At 37.8% G+C, this 15,510-nt stretch overlaps 1 protein-coding gene across 1 annotated transcript in view; it reads left to right on the top strand.

The window, feature by feature from the left end:
• LOC143389518 (phosphatidylinositol 3,4,5-trisphosphate-dependent Rac exchanger 2 protein-like) overlaps positions 1-15,510 on the top strand; it is a 75,833-nt gene that overhangs the window by 16,731 nt on the left and 43,592 nt on the right. The window contains 5 exon segments of the mRNA XM_077108374.1: positions 936-1,011; positions 3,403-3,475; positions 6,503-6,645; positions 6,784-6,876; positions 8,766-8,914. Coding sequence (XP_076964489.1) covers positions 936-1,011; positions 3,403-3,475; positions 6,503-6,645; positions 6,784-6,876; positions 8,766-8,914 — 534 coding nt within the window.

Raw genomic sequence — 15,510 nt, 5'->3', positions numbered from 1 at the left:
GGCTGACCTAGTTTATTTATATTGAAATCTCATAAATTCAACTGTATCTTGGAGCTTTTTAATGCAAGTGGGTAAAAAGATGGAAATATTAATTGTAAATTACTGACAGAGGCTAAACAGTGAATAGAGCTAGTAATTACTAGACACTTTAAGCTTTTGCAGTTTGCATTTTTTTTTGACATTTTGAAAGGACCATGATTTCCTCATTCCCTTTTGATTCAGGCCTGCAAAATGAATGGATGAATGCCCTTGGGTCTGATCATGAGACTTTGTTGGTATCTAACTGAACTTTGAGTGATTATTTCCCTCAGTACTTGGAAATCTACTGAACTTGATGTAGAGAACCCATTGGGCTGCTTTTTCCCTGGAATTTTGGTGTCAGTATGTCTGTGCTCTGATCAGGCAGAAGAGGTGACAAGTGCTCAGTGTATCTATTTCAGGGTAGGCCTGCAGGTTTTCAGGACAACAGAGCCATATGGACAGTCTTCTTTTAAATACAAACCCTTCCTTCTTGGAGAATACAGAAGTGGGAATAATGGGCGTTGCTTTCTTCTCCACATTTTATAGAAATTTTTAGTAGAAACTTCTATGTGACTTAAAGGAAGAAGTTCTGTTTTAATTTTTCTTTATTTATGAGATGTTATACCTCCAGCTAAATTATTACTAGATATTATAACAATAGTAGCCTATTTGTATATAAGAAAATGTTCTGCTTCAATGTCATAATCAGTCTCTCTTCCCCTTGTATGAGACGATGAAGGATTTTTTTCAGGCATTGTCCATACTTCGCAAACATGTACATTTGTGCATTAATGGGCAATTGATTCTCATTAAATTGGTAAACTTTTGTGTTGTACACCAACACCAAATGAAAAATATGTCCTTGTGCTCACTTATTATTTACTCAATGTATTTGGATTCTTTTTCCTTTGTAGAGATAAAGATTACCATTTCAGGACCTACAAATCTGTTGTCATGACCAAGAAATTGATAGACTGGTTAATTGCACAGGTAAATACACAAGTTTCTGAGTTTCATTTACTACTCTTCTATACTTTGAGCATGTGAGTTAGGCACTTTTAAAAAAATTAATGTATGCCTACAGATGAGGTACAGTGAAGTATCTTTTCCGTGGTCATATCACTAATAGGAAGCAAAGTTAGAATTTCAACATAGATATTCTCAATTCAGAATCCTTAAACTTAACTTTTATGTTGTCTTGTCTTTTAAAAGTATCAGCTGAGATTGATCAAAAAACACTAGGCATAATTTGAGCATCATCAAATACTTGCTACAATTTTTTTCATGTTTTTTTTTTTTACTAGTTTGTTTTAAAGTATCTTTTTGTTAGTCCTTGCAAATGATTCTATTTCCCTATGCCTTTTTCTCTATTAGATAACAATTGTGCTTTGGTAATGTCAGTTTTCATATGTCTGTGTATATTTTAAGTAGCAAAGTACAGATTTTATTATTGTTATTGTTTCTTCGCTTCTCAGGAATTTGATGCTGACAGCTTGTGTTAAGAAAATGATTTGCTTCTAAGTGTAGAACAAATTAAGACATCTAGTACATCATAAATATATTCAAATATAGTACTTATTTAGATATTTTCTCATACTAGGTCAGTTAATAAGTGAATGAAAATTCACTTATTAAATTAAAGAAAAAGCTAAAACAACTGATACCCTTTTAACTGAACTTATTATCTAGGAGAAAAGATAGTGCTTATCTGAAATGTTATTATTACACTTGGATATTAGAGTCAATTTTATGAGCAGATAAACCATTGTTTTTAAAGAAAGTCTCTATCTTTGTTACAAGTAGATGATAACATTTGGTATTTCATCATAAAGTCTTTATTTTTGTTTCATTATTAATATTTAAACCTATTAGTTTCATCTCTGCACATGTAATTTGAGATTTTTATTGTTTAATATTATTTTTGTTTTTATTATTATTTTTTTCTGTGCTGGGGATTGGACCCAGGGCTTTGTGCATGCAAAGCGCAAAGCACTCTACCAGCTGAGCTATATCCCCAGTTGTTTAATATTATTTTTAGACTCTTTAAGATTACTTATTTTTTTAATGACACCCAGATTTTTACATTTAAATGTTAATATTTTAGATGAGACTGAATGATTACTTTCAGATAAAACCCTAATTTGTGTATCCAGCATGAGGTGAAACTTACCCTGGGTTCTTCATACCCAATGGGTAGAATTTAAATGAATGGAGGGCAAGGGAAAGGGCATTGCAAGCATGAACAATTACCTGAGTGAACACAAGGACGAAAATGACAGAGAATTCAGGCCACACAGGGAGGCTGAGATGACTAGCATGAGAGCTGTAGGTATTAAGCTTTGTAATGTGAATCTGGAGAGGGACAGTAAAACTAGGGACATGGAAGGTCTTGAAAACATAATAAAATTTTTGATATAAATGTAAAATTTTGGAACATGAAATTCCTGTGTAGAAAAGTTGAATTCTATAATAGCATATGTTAATACCCAGAAGAAAAGTTGATACTTTGTACAAGGAAAATTCAAATATCAGACTAGGGTGTTGACAATAGAAATTAAGTAGAATTGATAAGAAAGAGAAAATAGATTTGGTTGAGGATCTAAGCTCTAAAGAATATGCTAGGGAAAAAATGAGACAATATGTGAGAAAAAGTTGCTTAAACTATAAAACATATAAATATGAGATTATATAGCTACAAAGATATGTGTTCATAGAGGTAGATGGATCTTTATCAGTAGAATTGTGTTTTCCAAATCAAAACCATATTAAAATGTTGCTTGGGCTGTTTTGTTGGGTTTTGTTGCTTGATATGATTATTTCTTTTGGCTATAGAGTGAAAGAAAAGCTTGCATTTGCTGGCTTGACGAAACACTTTCAGGTCTTACAAGTCACCAGAGATTAATAGACTGTGTTAAGAGTGCCTCAAAAGCAAGGGCATTTGGTGGAAGAGAAGAGTGATTAGCCAAGATCATGCAAACTGGTTTTTACCTACCTATATTTAGAGCGTCATCATTTTATAGGCTATTTTCCTGTTCCTTAACCATGATACAGTATCTAAGAAATAACAGGGATTATGTGTAGAGGCAACAAATATTATATACTTATATATTTCCATATTTAATAAAAATTTTACCCAGAGAATATTAAACATTTTTATTTATTGTCAAAAAAAGCATTTTTGTATTAAATGAGTGTTGGATGCATTCTGTCTTATGAAATAATGGATGTATCTAATAACTGTTGGATGCATTCTGACTTAGGAAACAATGCATGCAGATATATGAATGACTTTATTGAATATAGTCCTAGGGGCATCAAGTGTGATAAGATACAGGACAGCCTGTGTTGATTCTGACTTACACAGTACTTTTTGGTTAACAGGAGGATTGCCATACCAGAGAAGAGGCAATGATATTTGGCATTGAACTCTGTGACAATGGATTTATGCACCATGGTAGGGATTTTTGTCTTGGAAGCTTACAGATGCATTTCATTGTTTTGGTTCTTCTTAGGACATTGGGAGTATCTCAGTACTCTAGTGATGTGCAGAGGAACCAACAAGTCTGTCTGGGTGTTGCCCTGGGTCCATGCTGAGTCACCATATCTGCAATCCATTTCACTGCTGGTGCCATTCCTGTGTCAAATTGCTGTTATCTACCAGTTGCCATGACTTCTTTTATTTTTCTAGGCGATGCTAATTGCAGAAGAGCAATGGCTTGAGTTAGAAGTTTTGGTTTGATCATGTACCTCTTTGAATTGGTTTCAGATTAGACTCATATTTTTAAAAATTACACTAGAAAGTAGAATAATTAAATGAATTATGGCTGAATATTTATTGTTTTTTGAGGGGATATTTTCAAAATCTCTTTAGGGAATTAAATTATAGATCTCTGGGGAAAATGTTTCTTTTTGGCGATTAGTGACTGATTTTTTCTAGTTTCATGACTTGATTTTGATGATTTGCTGAAAGTCATCAAACAAAAGTTTTAAATAAAGTTCATGGATTTATCAAAATAACAAGATTGGATTTTTCCTCTCTTCACACTAGGTTATAGAATCTGTGGACTCAAAACATTTTTCTTTCGAAAAAAATGTGCTTCTAACTATGTTCCATAGCACTTGTATTCATTTGCCAGTTATTTACAGAATGTTGTTACACCTTTATGAAAGAAATATAGCCGAATCACATGGGTTACACATCCATGCTAATGTATGAAATATGATATGTCAAGAGCTTTGCAGGGTTTTGAACAACCAATAAAAAAATTAAAAAATAGAAAAAAAGAAAGAAATATAGCCAAATTCCTAGCAGTTCTGAGAGCATTCTTGGTTATCACGTGTTAGTTGGGGATTTCTGTCCCTTCTCTGTGTAGACAGATCACTGTGCGGTTGGACAAGAGAAACACTAGTCCCTGAGGAACCATTTAGTGGAAGAAATTATAATATTTTAGGGAATTAAAACTAGAATATCAAGCTGATAATTCTCAAAAGTTTTGATTCATTCTTCATTTTAACACAAAGCATCAGGAAGCAGTATATTTACCTAAACATTTATTGTAAAATATTGTATTACAACAGAGTAGTGATAACTGACAAGGGAAAAATAGTTTGCCTCATGCCTGGCTATATTGATGCCTTTCCTTGTTGCTTTTGATGTGTTATTTGGTGAATGAAAGCAGCTATAGCAGAGCTTTGTAACTCTGTTTATCTCATTTAGGCAAGATTTAATCTAAAATATGTTATCATTTCTATTTTTCACCATGAATTGTGTTGCTTTTATGTCATGGTTGATACGTTGCCAGTGAGTCTTTCATTCAGAGATCAATACAGTCTTCCCATCCAGGCAACTCTGTAAAAATAATGAAATGAAATAGCGGTCTTTTTGGATTGCTTACCAAGTTTCCAAGTTATTTATGAAGATCACCTCTTTTTAGTTTAATGCAACATGGTGAAAATTTTATTACCCTCATTTTGCAGACTAAGAAAACTGAAGTATGGAGTGCTTAGGTAGTTTTCTCATTATCACATCCAGAATCAGTTCCAGACCTGGACTAATCCATCACAATTCTTTCTACTGTGCCCTGTGACCACTATCTTCCCTTTAGCTCTTAGTTCTATGAATCAACTTGTACCAAGAAGTATACTTCAAGGTACAAAGGACAGATGAATAAGAAATACAGAAGATTTCTCTTGTAAAGCATTTTGACAGATGTCAGGATCTCATTCTGTACAAATTCTTTAGTATTTAGACTTTGTTTAAACAAGGCTAACAAAACATAAACTTTATGTCATCAGTCCATGCCAAGGATCCTAAGGGTTTTGGTGAAAAATATTAATGGTCAGATAGAAGGAAGAAAACTGACCTTGACCGAAATGAGATTACTTGAGAACATTGCAATTTTGAGGTGGTACCGGGGATTAAACTCAGGCGACTCAATCACTGAGCCACATATGTAAAGTCCTTGCATAGCATCTGGATGGCCATCTTAAATGACAGCCACCATTTAAAGAAAAAATTCACTTTCCGGCCTAAGGGTCTTTCTGAGAAAGGCTCACCCTCCCTGATACCAACCTCTCCCTTAACAGCCACAGTGGAACCCACCCGGCTGTATTCCCTGAGCCTGCCCCATGAAAGTCCTGAACCCCAAACTTGTTTTGCCTCTCTCCATCTATGGAGAGATGTGCCTTTGTTTGTCAGCTCTGACAAATAAACAATCCTGTGTATCTCTGCCTACTCTCCGTGTTTTATTTCTCACTCACCTGTCTCCTAGTTCCTGGATTTCCTTTCACATCCCCAGCCTTATTTTGTATTTTATTTAGAGACAATGTCTCACTGAGTTGCTTAGAGCCTCAATTTTTCTGAGGATGGTGATCCTCCTGTCTCAGCCTCCTGAGCTGTGTACTCCATCACACCTGGCTGAATATTGCTTTTAAACAGAAAAGAACTATGTGGGAAAAAAAGATCACATTTCACACAGAAAGCATGTTTATGTGAAAGTCTTAGAAGAAAAGTGACACATGGGACTTGCTCACACATGAAAGGCAACCCTTCACCTATTTAATTTTTCCATAATTGTGCAAGATATTAAAAACATGCATAAAATGATTACTATGAGTTGAGAACAACATAGGTTTCTAAGTTTGCTTTGCAGTGCATGTTAGGATTTATTAAAATCTTTTAGTTAAGTTTGGATTTTAATCTGATCAATGACAGACTTGGTTAAATAGAAAAGAAGTTAACATTGGAAAAATAATTACTTTAAAAATCCAAAATCCTTTCAGTAACAGCAATTTAAAGGAAACATTGATTTGAAATTATAGAAAGAAATAGAAAAAAAAATCTGAGGGATATTTGTGTCACTTGTCCTAGAAATATAAAGTTGAGATTGTGGGTAGATATTTTATTTACCTAATGTCTACAGGTGTGGAAAATTTGATTTTTTAATTAATTGAAACCATTTAAATCTTTCTGTTTGTGTAGTCCTGGAAAAAAGTGAATTCAAAGATGAGCCCCTACTTTTCCATTTTTTTGTAGATGAGGAAATGGAAGGATCAAATATGAAACATCGACTTGTGAAACATGATTTAAAAGTTGTGGAAAATGTTATAGCCAAGTCACTTTTGGTAAGTTAGTTAATATGTTAAGCCTTTTCATTAGAGAGTAGCAGAAGCCTGAATAAACATATTTGGTGGGGATACATATGCCTTCATTCTGTTTTAATTTTAATTTTTCACCAACAATGCTATTATTTTGCATTTCAGATTAAATATAATGATGGTAGTTATGGCTTTGGGCTAGAAGACAGAAATAAAGTTCCAATAATAAAATTGGTAGAAAAGGGGTCTAATGCTGAGGTAATGTACATTAGCATTTTTATTTAAAATTGTTGTCATGATAGACAAACATAAATCTTCTAACAAATAGAAATCAACCTTATAAGTATCCTTAGCAAAGACAAATGTCTTTGCATGGTCTTATTTTCAGGTTCTACAAAATACCCTTGAGATTAGTGGCTGCTGAACTCCTATCTATGCATTCAGAGATATTTGGGATGGGGAGGTGGTAGTAATTCCTGGGATCTACAACTCTGATCTTCTTGACCTCTTGGGAGGCCAAATACCTTGGCACCTCTTATGTCCCTGGGGCCTCTCTAATCAGAAATTCCAACTGGAAACTTATGGAGACATGTTTTTCCAGGCATTTTCAACAGATGCTTTGGACGCCCAGCTTCATCTGCTGTGACACAAATGAATGCCCTCTCCTAGTGATACTGCTGGTTATCTTCTCCCTCAAACGTACCTAACATTAGAGGAAGCACTCTGAGGCAAGCATATAAAGTAGGGTTTATTTAGAAAGGGGTAACATAGACTTCTCCCAGGAGGGAGAAGTGGGCCATAGCTTGTATCCTAGTATCCCAGGAAATGAGGGGTTTTGCCTTTTTTTTTATATGTCCTGGGCTTCCTTTGTTATTCTGCTCTCTTCCCCCTTATCTCTCTCCTCCCTGCTATGACTAGGCCAAGGAAATGCTGGGTGGAATGTCCAAAAGGTGGGAAACAGGTGGGCTAGAGTGGCCTGGGAAGAGTGATCTGGGCAGGAAGGGGGCCCACGGTGAGTTAATTAGCAACTTTTACAACTCCCTGTAGGGAAGGACAATTCCTGGGACTGGTTACCTTAGCAACAGGGTTGGAGCTGGGGAAGGTTCTTGATAAGGGTGGAGGAAGGGCTCTGAAAGAATTAACATTTCAATCCCTTCATTCTCTGGATATGACCCTTGCCAATCTGCCTGTCTCATTCTGGCTTCAGCAAATAGGCAGCCAAAAGCAGCATGGAGTTTATGGAAAGTAGATTGGATAAGAAAAGCTTCTGGTTGGCTTGGAGGAGTGATGTCTTCCTTGTCCTCTCTCAGAATCTTGCACTCTTGACACCTCTGTGATTACTGGAGCTCTCTTGCCCACTCCTCTCCTCTGCTGGAGACTCTGATGCTAATGAAACTGGTCTTGAAAATCAGTATCTGGTCCTCTTCAGTTTTATTTAAAGGACAGAATGGAGAGAAAGACAGTTCAGAGTCCACAGAGGAGCTGGTGCTGAGGGAATGAGGGTGTCTTAACCCTTTTATAGAATCTAGATTTCCTTTCTTCTCAAGTTCCCTACTCCTCCCATTTTTCCTATAGGACCAAAAACCCTGAGAGAAGCTGCCCTTGGGGTATATCTCCCTATTTTCCATAGCTGCCCTAAAAAGTAGGAAGGGAGGGTGGTGTGGATACTCAGGTCTTTTTGCCAGGGTCTCAGAAATGTCAGGCTAGAGGTGCCCATTGAGTGTCATTGATATGTCGGTAGATATACACACACAGCAAGGATTGAAACTCTCTTAGTATAAAAAAATTTAGCTTGGGGTTTAAATATAGTTTTAAAGGGTGAAATTTTAAAAGGATCTCTTTATACAATAGAAAAAGGAGTAAGAGGAGTACAATGTCAATTCAAGGAGGAAAGGATGAGAAATTCACTGAAGCTTTGTAATCAAATTCAAAACTAGATCCTCAAAAAATGAAAACTTTGTTATTTTATCCTTTCTGTAAATTTGCATAAAACATTACAGATGTGTTTAAAATGCCAAAGTGTGTAAGCTCTGAATTGTTCAGATTCTAGTTCTGTGAAAACTTAGATTTCTTACTAAGTCACCATTTGAATTATATATGTGTGTGTGTGTGTGTGTGTGTGTGTGTGTGTGTGATTTCTCTTTTAGATGGCTGGCATGGAAGTTGGGAAAAAGATTTTTGCTGTTAATGGTGACCTGGTTTTTATGAGACCTTTCAATTAAGTGGATTGCTTCTTGAAATCAAGCTTAAACAGCAGAAAGCATCTAAGAGTTCTTGTGAGCACAAAGCCAAGGGAGTAAGTTGTATGATTTTTGTGGGATTAAAAAAATATACAAAAAATGAGTGAAATAAGAAGTTAACTAAGTAAATTTTAGAATTAAGCATCTCATATTTTAGAACATAACCATCATCCTAAATACTATTCTGTAGGACATGGATCCTACATTGCTTATAGTGGATGTGGCTCAATGGTCAATTACCCCAGAGTTCAGGCCCCAGTATAAAAAGAGAGAGAGAGAGTGAGAAAATTATGAATGAGAATTCAGAATTGCATGTGAAATTGTTGCTGAAAGCTGGAGTTGCAGGCCCTGTTATGCTCGAATTCAGGACCCCCAAAGACCACCAGAGACCCAAGATCGATGTAAGCAGCAAAGAGGTGTTTATTGCGAGCTAGCTCGGTCCTCTGCATGCACACACAGCAACTGGTGATGCTGAGAGGCCCCGAACCCAGGGTTTGCAGCATTTTTATACATTCTTTGGAGAGGGCAGGGACTTCACATACATCATAGCCTCTTTTAGCAAATCATCACAAACTGCGGGAAAATCAAATAACAACTCTAAAACATGATTAGCACATTCACTGGTGGGAACAACTTGTCTAGGGGTGATTGGTCAGTACAAAGGGAGTATTCATTTGAACTGATTGGTTTAAGCCAAGAGGGGTGTACATGCTGAACTACATGGTTTCCCAACACCATAAACTACTGGTAGGGTCATCTGGCATCCCAGGTATTTCCCTGTCTCATGCTGATTGGTGGCTGCTAGGGGGCTGCTATGGGTCCCCATCTAGCCTGACTGAGTCAGAAACACCTGGCACAACAGATCTCTCCTGTAGATAAACAACTTAGCAGGGTGGGAATGTGCCTAGGAGTGCTCTGTGGGTTTTTCCAAGGACAAAGGTCATGTCTCTTCCTTGGACAGGCTTTGCTCTGAGATAGAGGCTGTTTTTTCACACCCATAAGGGGTCATGTTGTTTTCTGGGTCCTGGCCCACCTTAGAGGGAAAGGGCCAAAATGTTGGCTTCTTTTTACTTGCTTGACTTTTGTTTTCCAAGTTTTGGGTTTTAAACACTCAGCAAGCCAGTTTCACCAGTCTTAAAGAGGGAGTAATAGGTTATAACTTCAATATTGATAATTTTACAGTTATCATTTTCTTTTAATTGGGGTCATTATTAGTACTAGAAGTCAGCATTATATACTATTTATCCTGTCAGTAATGACTTATTATCACAAATTAACCCAGGTTTTTTTTTTTTTTTTAAGAAGTAGTACCTCTGTGAAACAGTAATAGGCAACAGTTACAAAGTTTACAAGGAAAATACAAAATGAAATTAATAGAGCAAAAACATATTCAGTTTGTGTAATAGCTATGAACCAAGAAAAATGACTTTCATAATCTTGAATCTTTACTTATACATTATATGCCCTGTTTGAGATCACAGCCATCTTTACAACAAAAATAAATCTTTTGAAAACAATTTTAAATAAGCTGAAGTCTTGTTAAGCTCGAATTTGGGACCCCCAAAAGACCACCAGAGACCCAAGATCGATGTAAGCAGCAAAGAGGTGTTTATTGCGAGCTAGCTCGGTCCTCCACACGCACACACAGCAACTGGTGATGCTGAGAGGCCTCGAACCCAGGGTTTGCAGCAGTTTTATACATTTTTTGGAGTTCAGGGACTTCACATACATTATAGCCTCTTTTAGCAAATCATCACACACCTCGGGAAAATCAAATAACAACTCTAAGACATGATTAGCACATTCACTGGCGGGAACATCTTGTCTACGGGTGATTGGTCAAGACAAAGGGGATATTTGTTTGAACTGATTGGTTTAAGCCAAGAGGGGTGTACCTGCTGAACTACATGGTTTCCCAACATCATAAACTACTGGGAGGGTCATCTGGCATTTCCCTGTCTCATGTTGATTGGTGGCTGCTAGGGGGCTGCTATGGGTCCCCACCTAGCCTGACTGAGTCAGGGACACCTGGCGCAGCAGATCTCTCCTGTAGATAAACAACTTAGCAGGGTGGGAATGTGCCTAGGAGTGCTCTGTGGGTTTTTCCAAGGACAAAGGTCATGTCCCTTCCTTGGACAGGCTTTGCTCTGAGATAGAGGCTGGTTTTTCAGTCTAGCTTACTTTGGAGCTATCCTAACATTGAGTAAGGTGGGAAGCAGAGCTTTATCTCAGGTAAGGTGGGGCTCTTTATAAATAGCACAATACAACATTACATCTGAAACATGAATCAAAGAAAGGCTAAGAGAGCTTTTAGCTTCTTTTTGTGGAAAAAAAGTGGCAGAATACTTCCATGTTTTACAATGTCACCTTTAAACAGATCAGGCTGTCCTTGTTATTTTCCAAAAATGCATTTAAATTTCAATTTTATTGTGAAGAGTAAGACAAAATTGTATAAGTAACTTATTAATAACAGGTTAATTTATCCAGCTATAAAATTTCTAATAACATGAATAAATACCAAGTTTTTTTTTAATACAAATTTGAGAGTTTTGCTGCACGTACTTTTAGTTCAGAGAATACCAACTTGGCAAATTGCTTTCCTAAGCTTCACATTTACTAACTTTAACTTTCACATTTAACTGACTTTAACTTTTAAGGTACAATTTAGAATCCAGAGTGCATTTTCTAAATATAGAATCATGTAGTTGGCAAATAGTGAGTTTGAGTTCTTCTATTTGTATCCCTTTAGCTTCTTTCATCTGTCTGATTGCTCTGGCAATCTGTTTTGAATAGAAGTGGTAAAAGGGGGCATCCCTGTCTTGTCCCAGTTTTTATGGGAAATGCTTTCAATTTTTCTCCATTTAGAATAATGTTGCGTGCAACTGATGTGATTCTGCAATCTGTATACGGGGTAAAAATGGGAGTTCATAACCCACTTGAATCAAAGTGTGAAATATGATATATCAAGAACTATGTAATGTTTTGAACAACCAACAATAAAAATTAATTAAAAAAAATAGAATAATGTTGCCGTTGGGCTTAGTATAGACAGACTTTACAATATTGAGGTGTATTCCTGTTATCTCTAGTTTTTCTAGTGTTTTGAACATGAAGAGGTGCTGTATTTTGTCCAATGCTTTTTCTGCATCTTTTGAGATGATCCTATGATTCTTGTATTTAAGACTATTGATGTGATGAATAATATTTATTGATTTCCATATGTTGAACCAACCTTGCATCCCCAGGATATAAGCCAGTTGATCGTGGTGCACTATCTTTTTTATATGTTTTTGTGTGAAATTTGCCAGAATTATATTGAGAGTTTTTTTGTGTCTTTGTTTATCAGGGATATTGGTCTGAAGTTTTCTTTCCTACATGTATCTTTATCTGGTTTTGGTATCAGGTTGATATTAGCCTCAGAGAATGAGTTTGGAAGGGTTCCCTCCTTTTCTATTTTATGGAATAATTTTGAATCCAGATTTAAGGTTAGGTAGTCAGTGTAGTTAGGTAAATCGGGTCTAATGTCGAGTGAGATCTAAAATGGAGGCCATGTTAAGAACAAATTCTGGGAAAAGTTGAGCAACTCTTGGATAGTTAATGAAGTGCAGGAAAAAGCCCAAGGCCAGAGTCCATTCCAAAGAAGTGTTAATAAACAGCCCCCAGCAAACATAAAGATAGCCCATCCCAAAGGAGTGTTAATGAACAGCCCCCAGCAAACTTGAAGATAGCCCATCCCAAAAAAGTGTTAATGATCAGCCCCCAGCAAACTTGAAGATAGCCCATTCCAAAGAAGTGTTAATGAACAGCAAACTTGAAGATGCTGACTCAGAAGTGCCCAGATTACTTCTTTGGCCCACCTGTGTCCCAACCCTTTGGGCCTTCCCACCTACTTTCTATCACTGAAAACTATAAAAAGTGGAACACATTCGCCCTTCAATGGATTCCATCTCTTGGATCCCCTTCTTCCTCCGGGAGGGAGAAATCTTTTCTGCTGTCCTTTAAATAACTTTTAATTTTCCACTCTGTCCTTGCCTGGGCGTGCTTCTCTGGTGTTATTCTTCAACATTGGGGAAGCAAGGACTCATCACCAGTAAACAGCAGTAACATATTGGAGGTTGCACTGAGATGCTACACTGAGGTAAGCGCCTCTCCACGCACCCCATGTTTGTCTAAGGTGCATCTTTTTCTCTCTTTCTCTTTGGAGGGTAAGATAGGCACCCGATGGCTACTTATGCAATTAGTGCAGCCGCCACTCTTTGAGACTTGGGTGAGAGGCTTCCCGGCCTAGGAAGCTCTCAAATCACCTGTTCAATACAAAGCAGACATGTTGGGTTCTTCCAAAGCCACTTCCAACTTTTCTGTCTGGGCCCAGAGAGCAATTGGTGTGAGTACACAGTGTCCCTAAATCCTGATCTGTCTCGGATGTGTTGAGGTGGAGGAAGGAGTTTGGAACAATTGCAGTCTGGGCTACACTCAGTCATATTCCTAAGCTTCCTTTCTCTTGAGCCCCCTCCCAACATCTCTAAGGGGTATCTAGGGTGATTGCTAGATGAATGGCACTGAGGGAAAGCCCCAATTACATTTGCCTCTGTATGGGCTATGCAACACTCCCAACCCTGCTTCCATTCCCTCCAGGATGCTCCCCTTTTTTCGCAGGTCAGAAATGTTAGCAATTCAGGTTGTAGGACTGAGAGAAATGCATGGGATAATTAGTAAAATCTGCCCAGGTTCCCTAAGATGCATAGGTAACTTTCACTAGTCTGTTTTACTGCTCTGATATTTAAAATATGCTGTGTTCTCTTTAAGCTGCTAGAGAGGCATTTTTAGAACCAACTCCTCCAGTAATCGCTCTGATAGAAAGCACTACGTTACAATCAGTAGATATCCCTCACCCTTATGCGGTTCCTCTAGTCTACAGAGCAAAGGGGACAAAAGAGCACACAATTTTCTTTTGCTGTGGGTTTTTAGTGGCAGGGAGGAAATCAGTTAAGCCCTTAAGTATGAATCCTCCCAGGGTCTTTGGCATGGGGCAAACTGAGAACCTATCACTTTGACAAAGGGGACCAGAAACCCCTTGGCAAAGCAAGGTGAGAGATGGGTTTTCTGGACCATTTAGGAAGCTCAAGCTTAGGGAGATGAACAGTTTTCTCTGGTGTGGGCTCCTGAGTCCTGTTTTCTTTTCTTCTCACTCAGATGGGAGCTTCACTTTCCAATATGCCAGGTACACCACTTACCTGCATATTGAAAAACCGGGATAGATTTGACCCTTAGATGCTCAAGAAAAACCACCTCATTTTCTTCTGCCACCAGGCTTGGCCTCAATACAAACTCCCTAATGGAGAAACCTGGCCACCAGAGGGAAGTATCGATTTTAATACAATTTTACAGCTTGATAAATTTTGCAAAAAAGGAAGGGAAATGGTGTGAGGTGCCATATGTTCAGGTTTTCTTTCCTGTCTAAATTATGCCAACAATGTAAAGTAGACTTAGCCATGATATCTGCCATGAAGAGAGAAAAACTTGGGGACTCACCTACTGAGGAGAAGGAATCAGGATAACCCATAAAATCTCTATTTGCTGTTGGTGTGCAACAACAGCCTTCCTGTCCCCCATATCCTGGCCTCCCTGCATCTGTTCCAAAAGATAAACCAAATATATTACCTCTCCAGGAGATTCCAGGAGGAGAATTTGGGCCAATCAAAGTACATACGTCCTTCTCCCTTCAAGACCTAAGCCAGATAAAAACTGACTTTTGGAGGACCAGATAAATATATTGAGGTATTTCAAAACTTATGCCAGATATTTGACCTCATTTGGAAAGATATTATGATGTTATTCAACCAGACCTTGACTTTAAATGAGAAGGAGGCTACTCGGAGAGCAGCTGAGGAATTTGGGGATGAACTACACCTTGCTCCTTCCCCAGCAGAACAGACTAGGAGCAACCTAATTACCCATCTGGAGCACAGGCAGTTTCCAGAAATGATCCTGAGTGGGACCCAAATGATGAGCAAGATGCTTGGAAAATTAGCCATTTTCAAGTGTCGGTCTTTGAGGCCCTTAGGAGAATCAAGCAAAAGCCCAAAAAACTATTTTAAGATTTTATAAATTATTCAGGGCCTCCAGGAAAGCCCTGCTGTTTTCATGTAGAAACTCAGAGAGGCAATGAGAAAACACACCACCATGGATTCTGAATCCACAGAGGGCCAATTACTTTTAAAGGACAAATTTATCACTCAGTCAGACCCAGACATCGGAGGAAGTTACAAAAATTGGCATATGGCCCTGATAAATCTTTAGATAATATCCTCCGACTTGCTACTTCCGTTTTCTATAATAGAGATATAGAGGGAACAAAAGGAGAAAGAGCTCAGAGACAGAAAAAGAACTGAAGCATTGGTATTTGCCTTTAGAGGAGTAAGCTCCCAGGGTGTAGGAGGAAAATGAAATGCTCCTCAATCCACAAAAAGGACGTGTTTCCATTGTGGAGAGGTAGGACATTTCAAATGGGATTGCCTGAAAGCCAAGCGTCCACCTCAAAGGCCCTGTCCTAAATGTCAAGGCAATCACTGGAAGAGTGACTGTCCTCAGGGGTGTAGGTTCTTGAAGCCATTCTCCTCCACACAGGCCTGATGGGGCCTGGGCTGGATTC

The sequence above is a fragment of the Callospermophilus lateralis genome, unplaced genomic scaffold (assembly GCF_048772815.1).
Source record: "Callospermophilus lateralis isolate mCalLat2 unplaced genomic scaffold, mCalLat2.hap1 Scaffold_63, whole genome shotgun sequence".
NCBI lineage: Eukaryota > Metazoa > Chordata > Mammalia > Rodentia > Sciuridae > Callospermophilus > Callospermophilus lateralis.
Note: the sequence above shows the minus strand (reverse complement) of the source record. Positions and strands in the feature narration are given on the sequence as shown.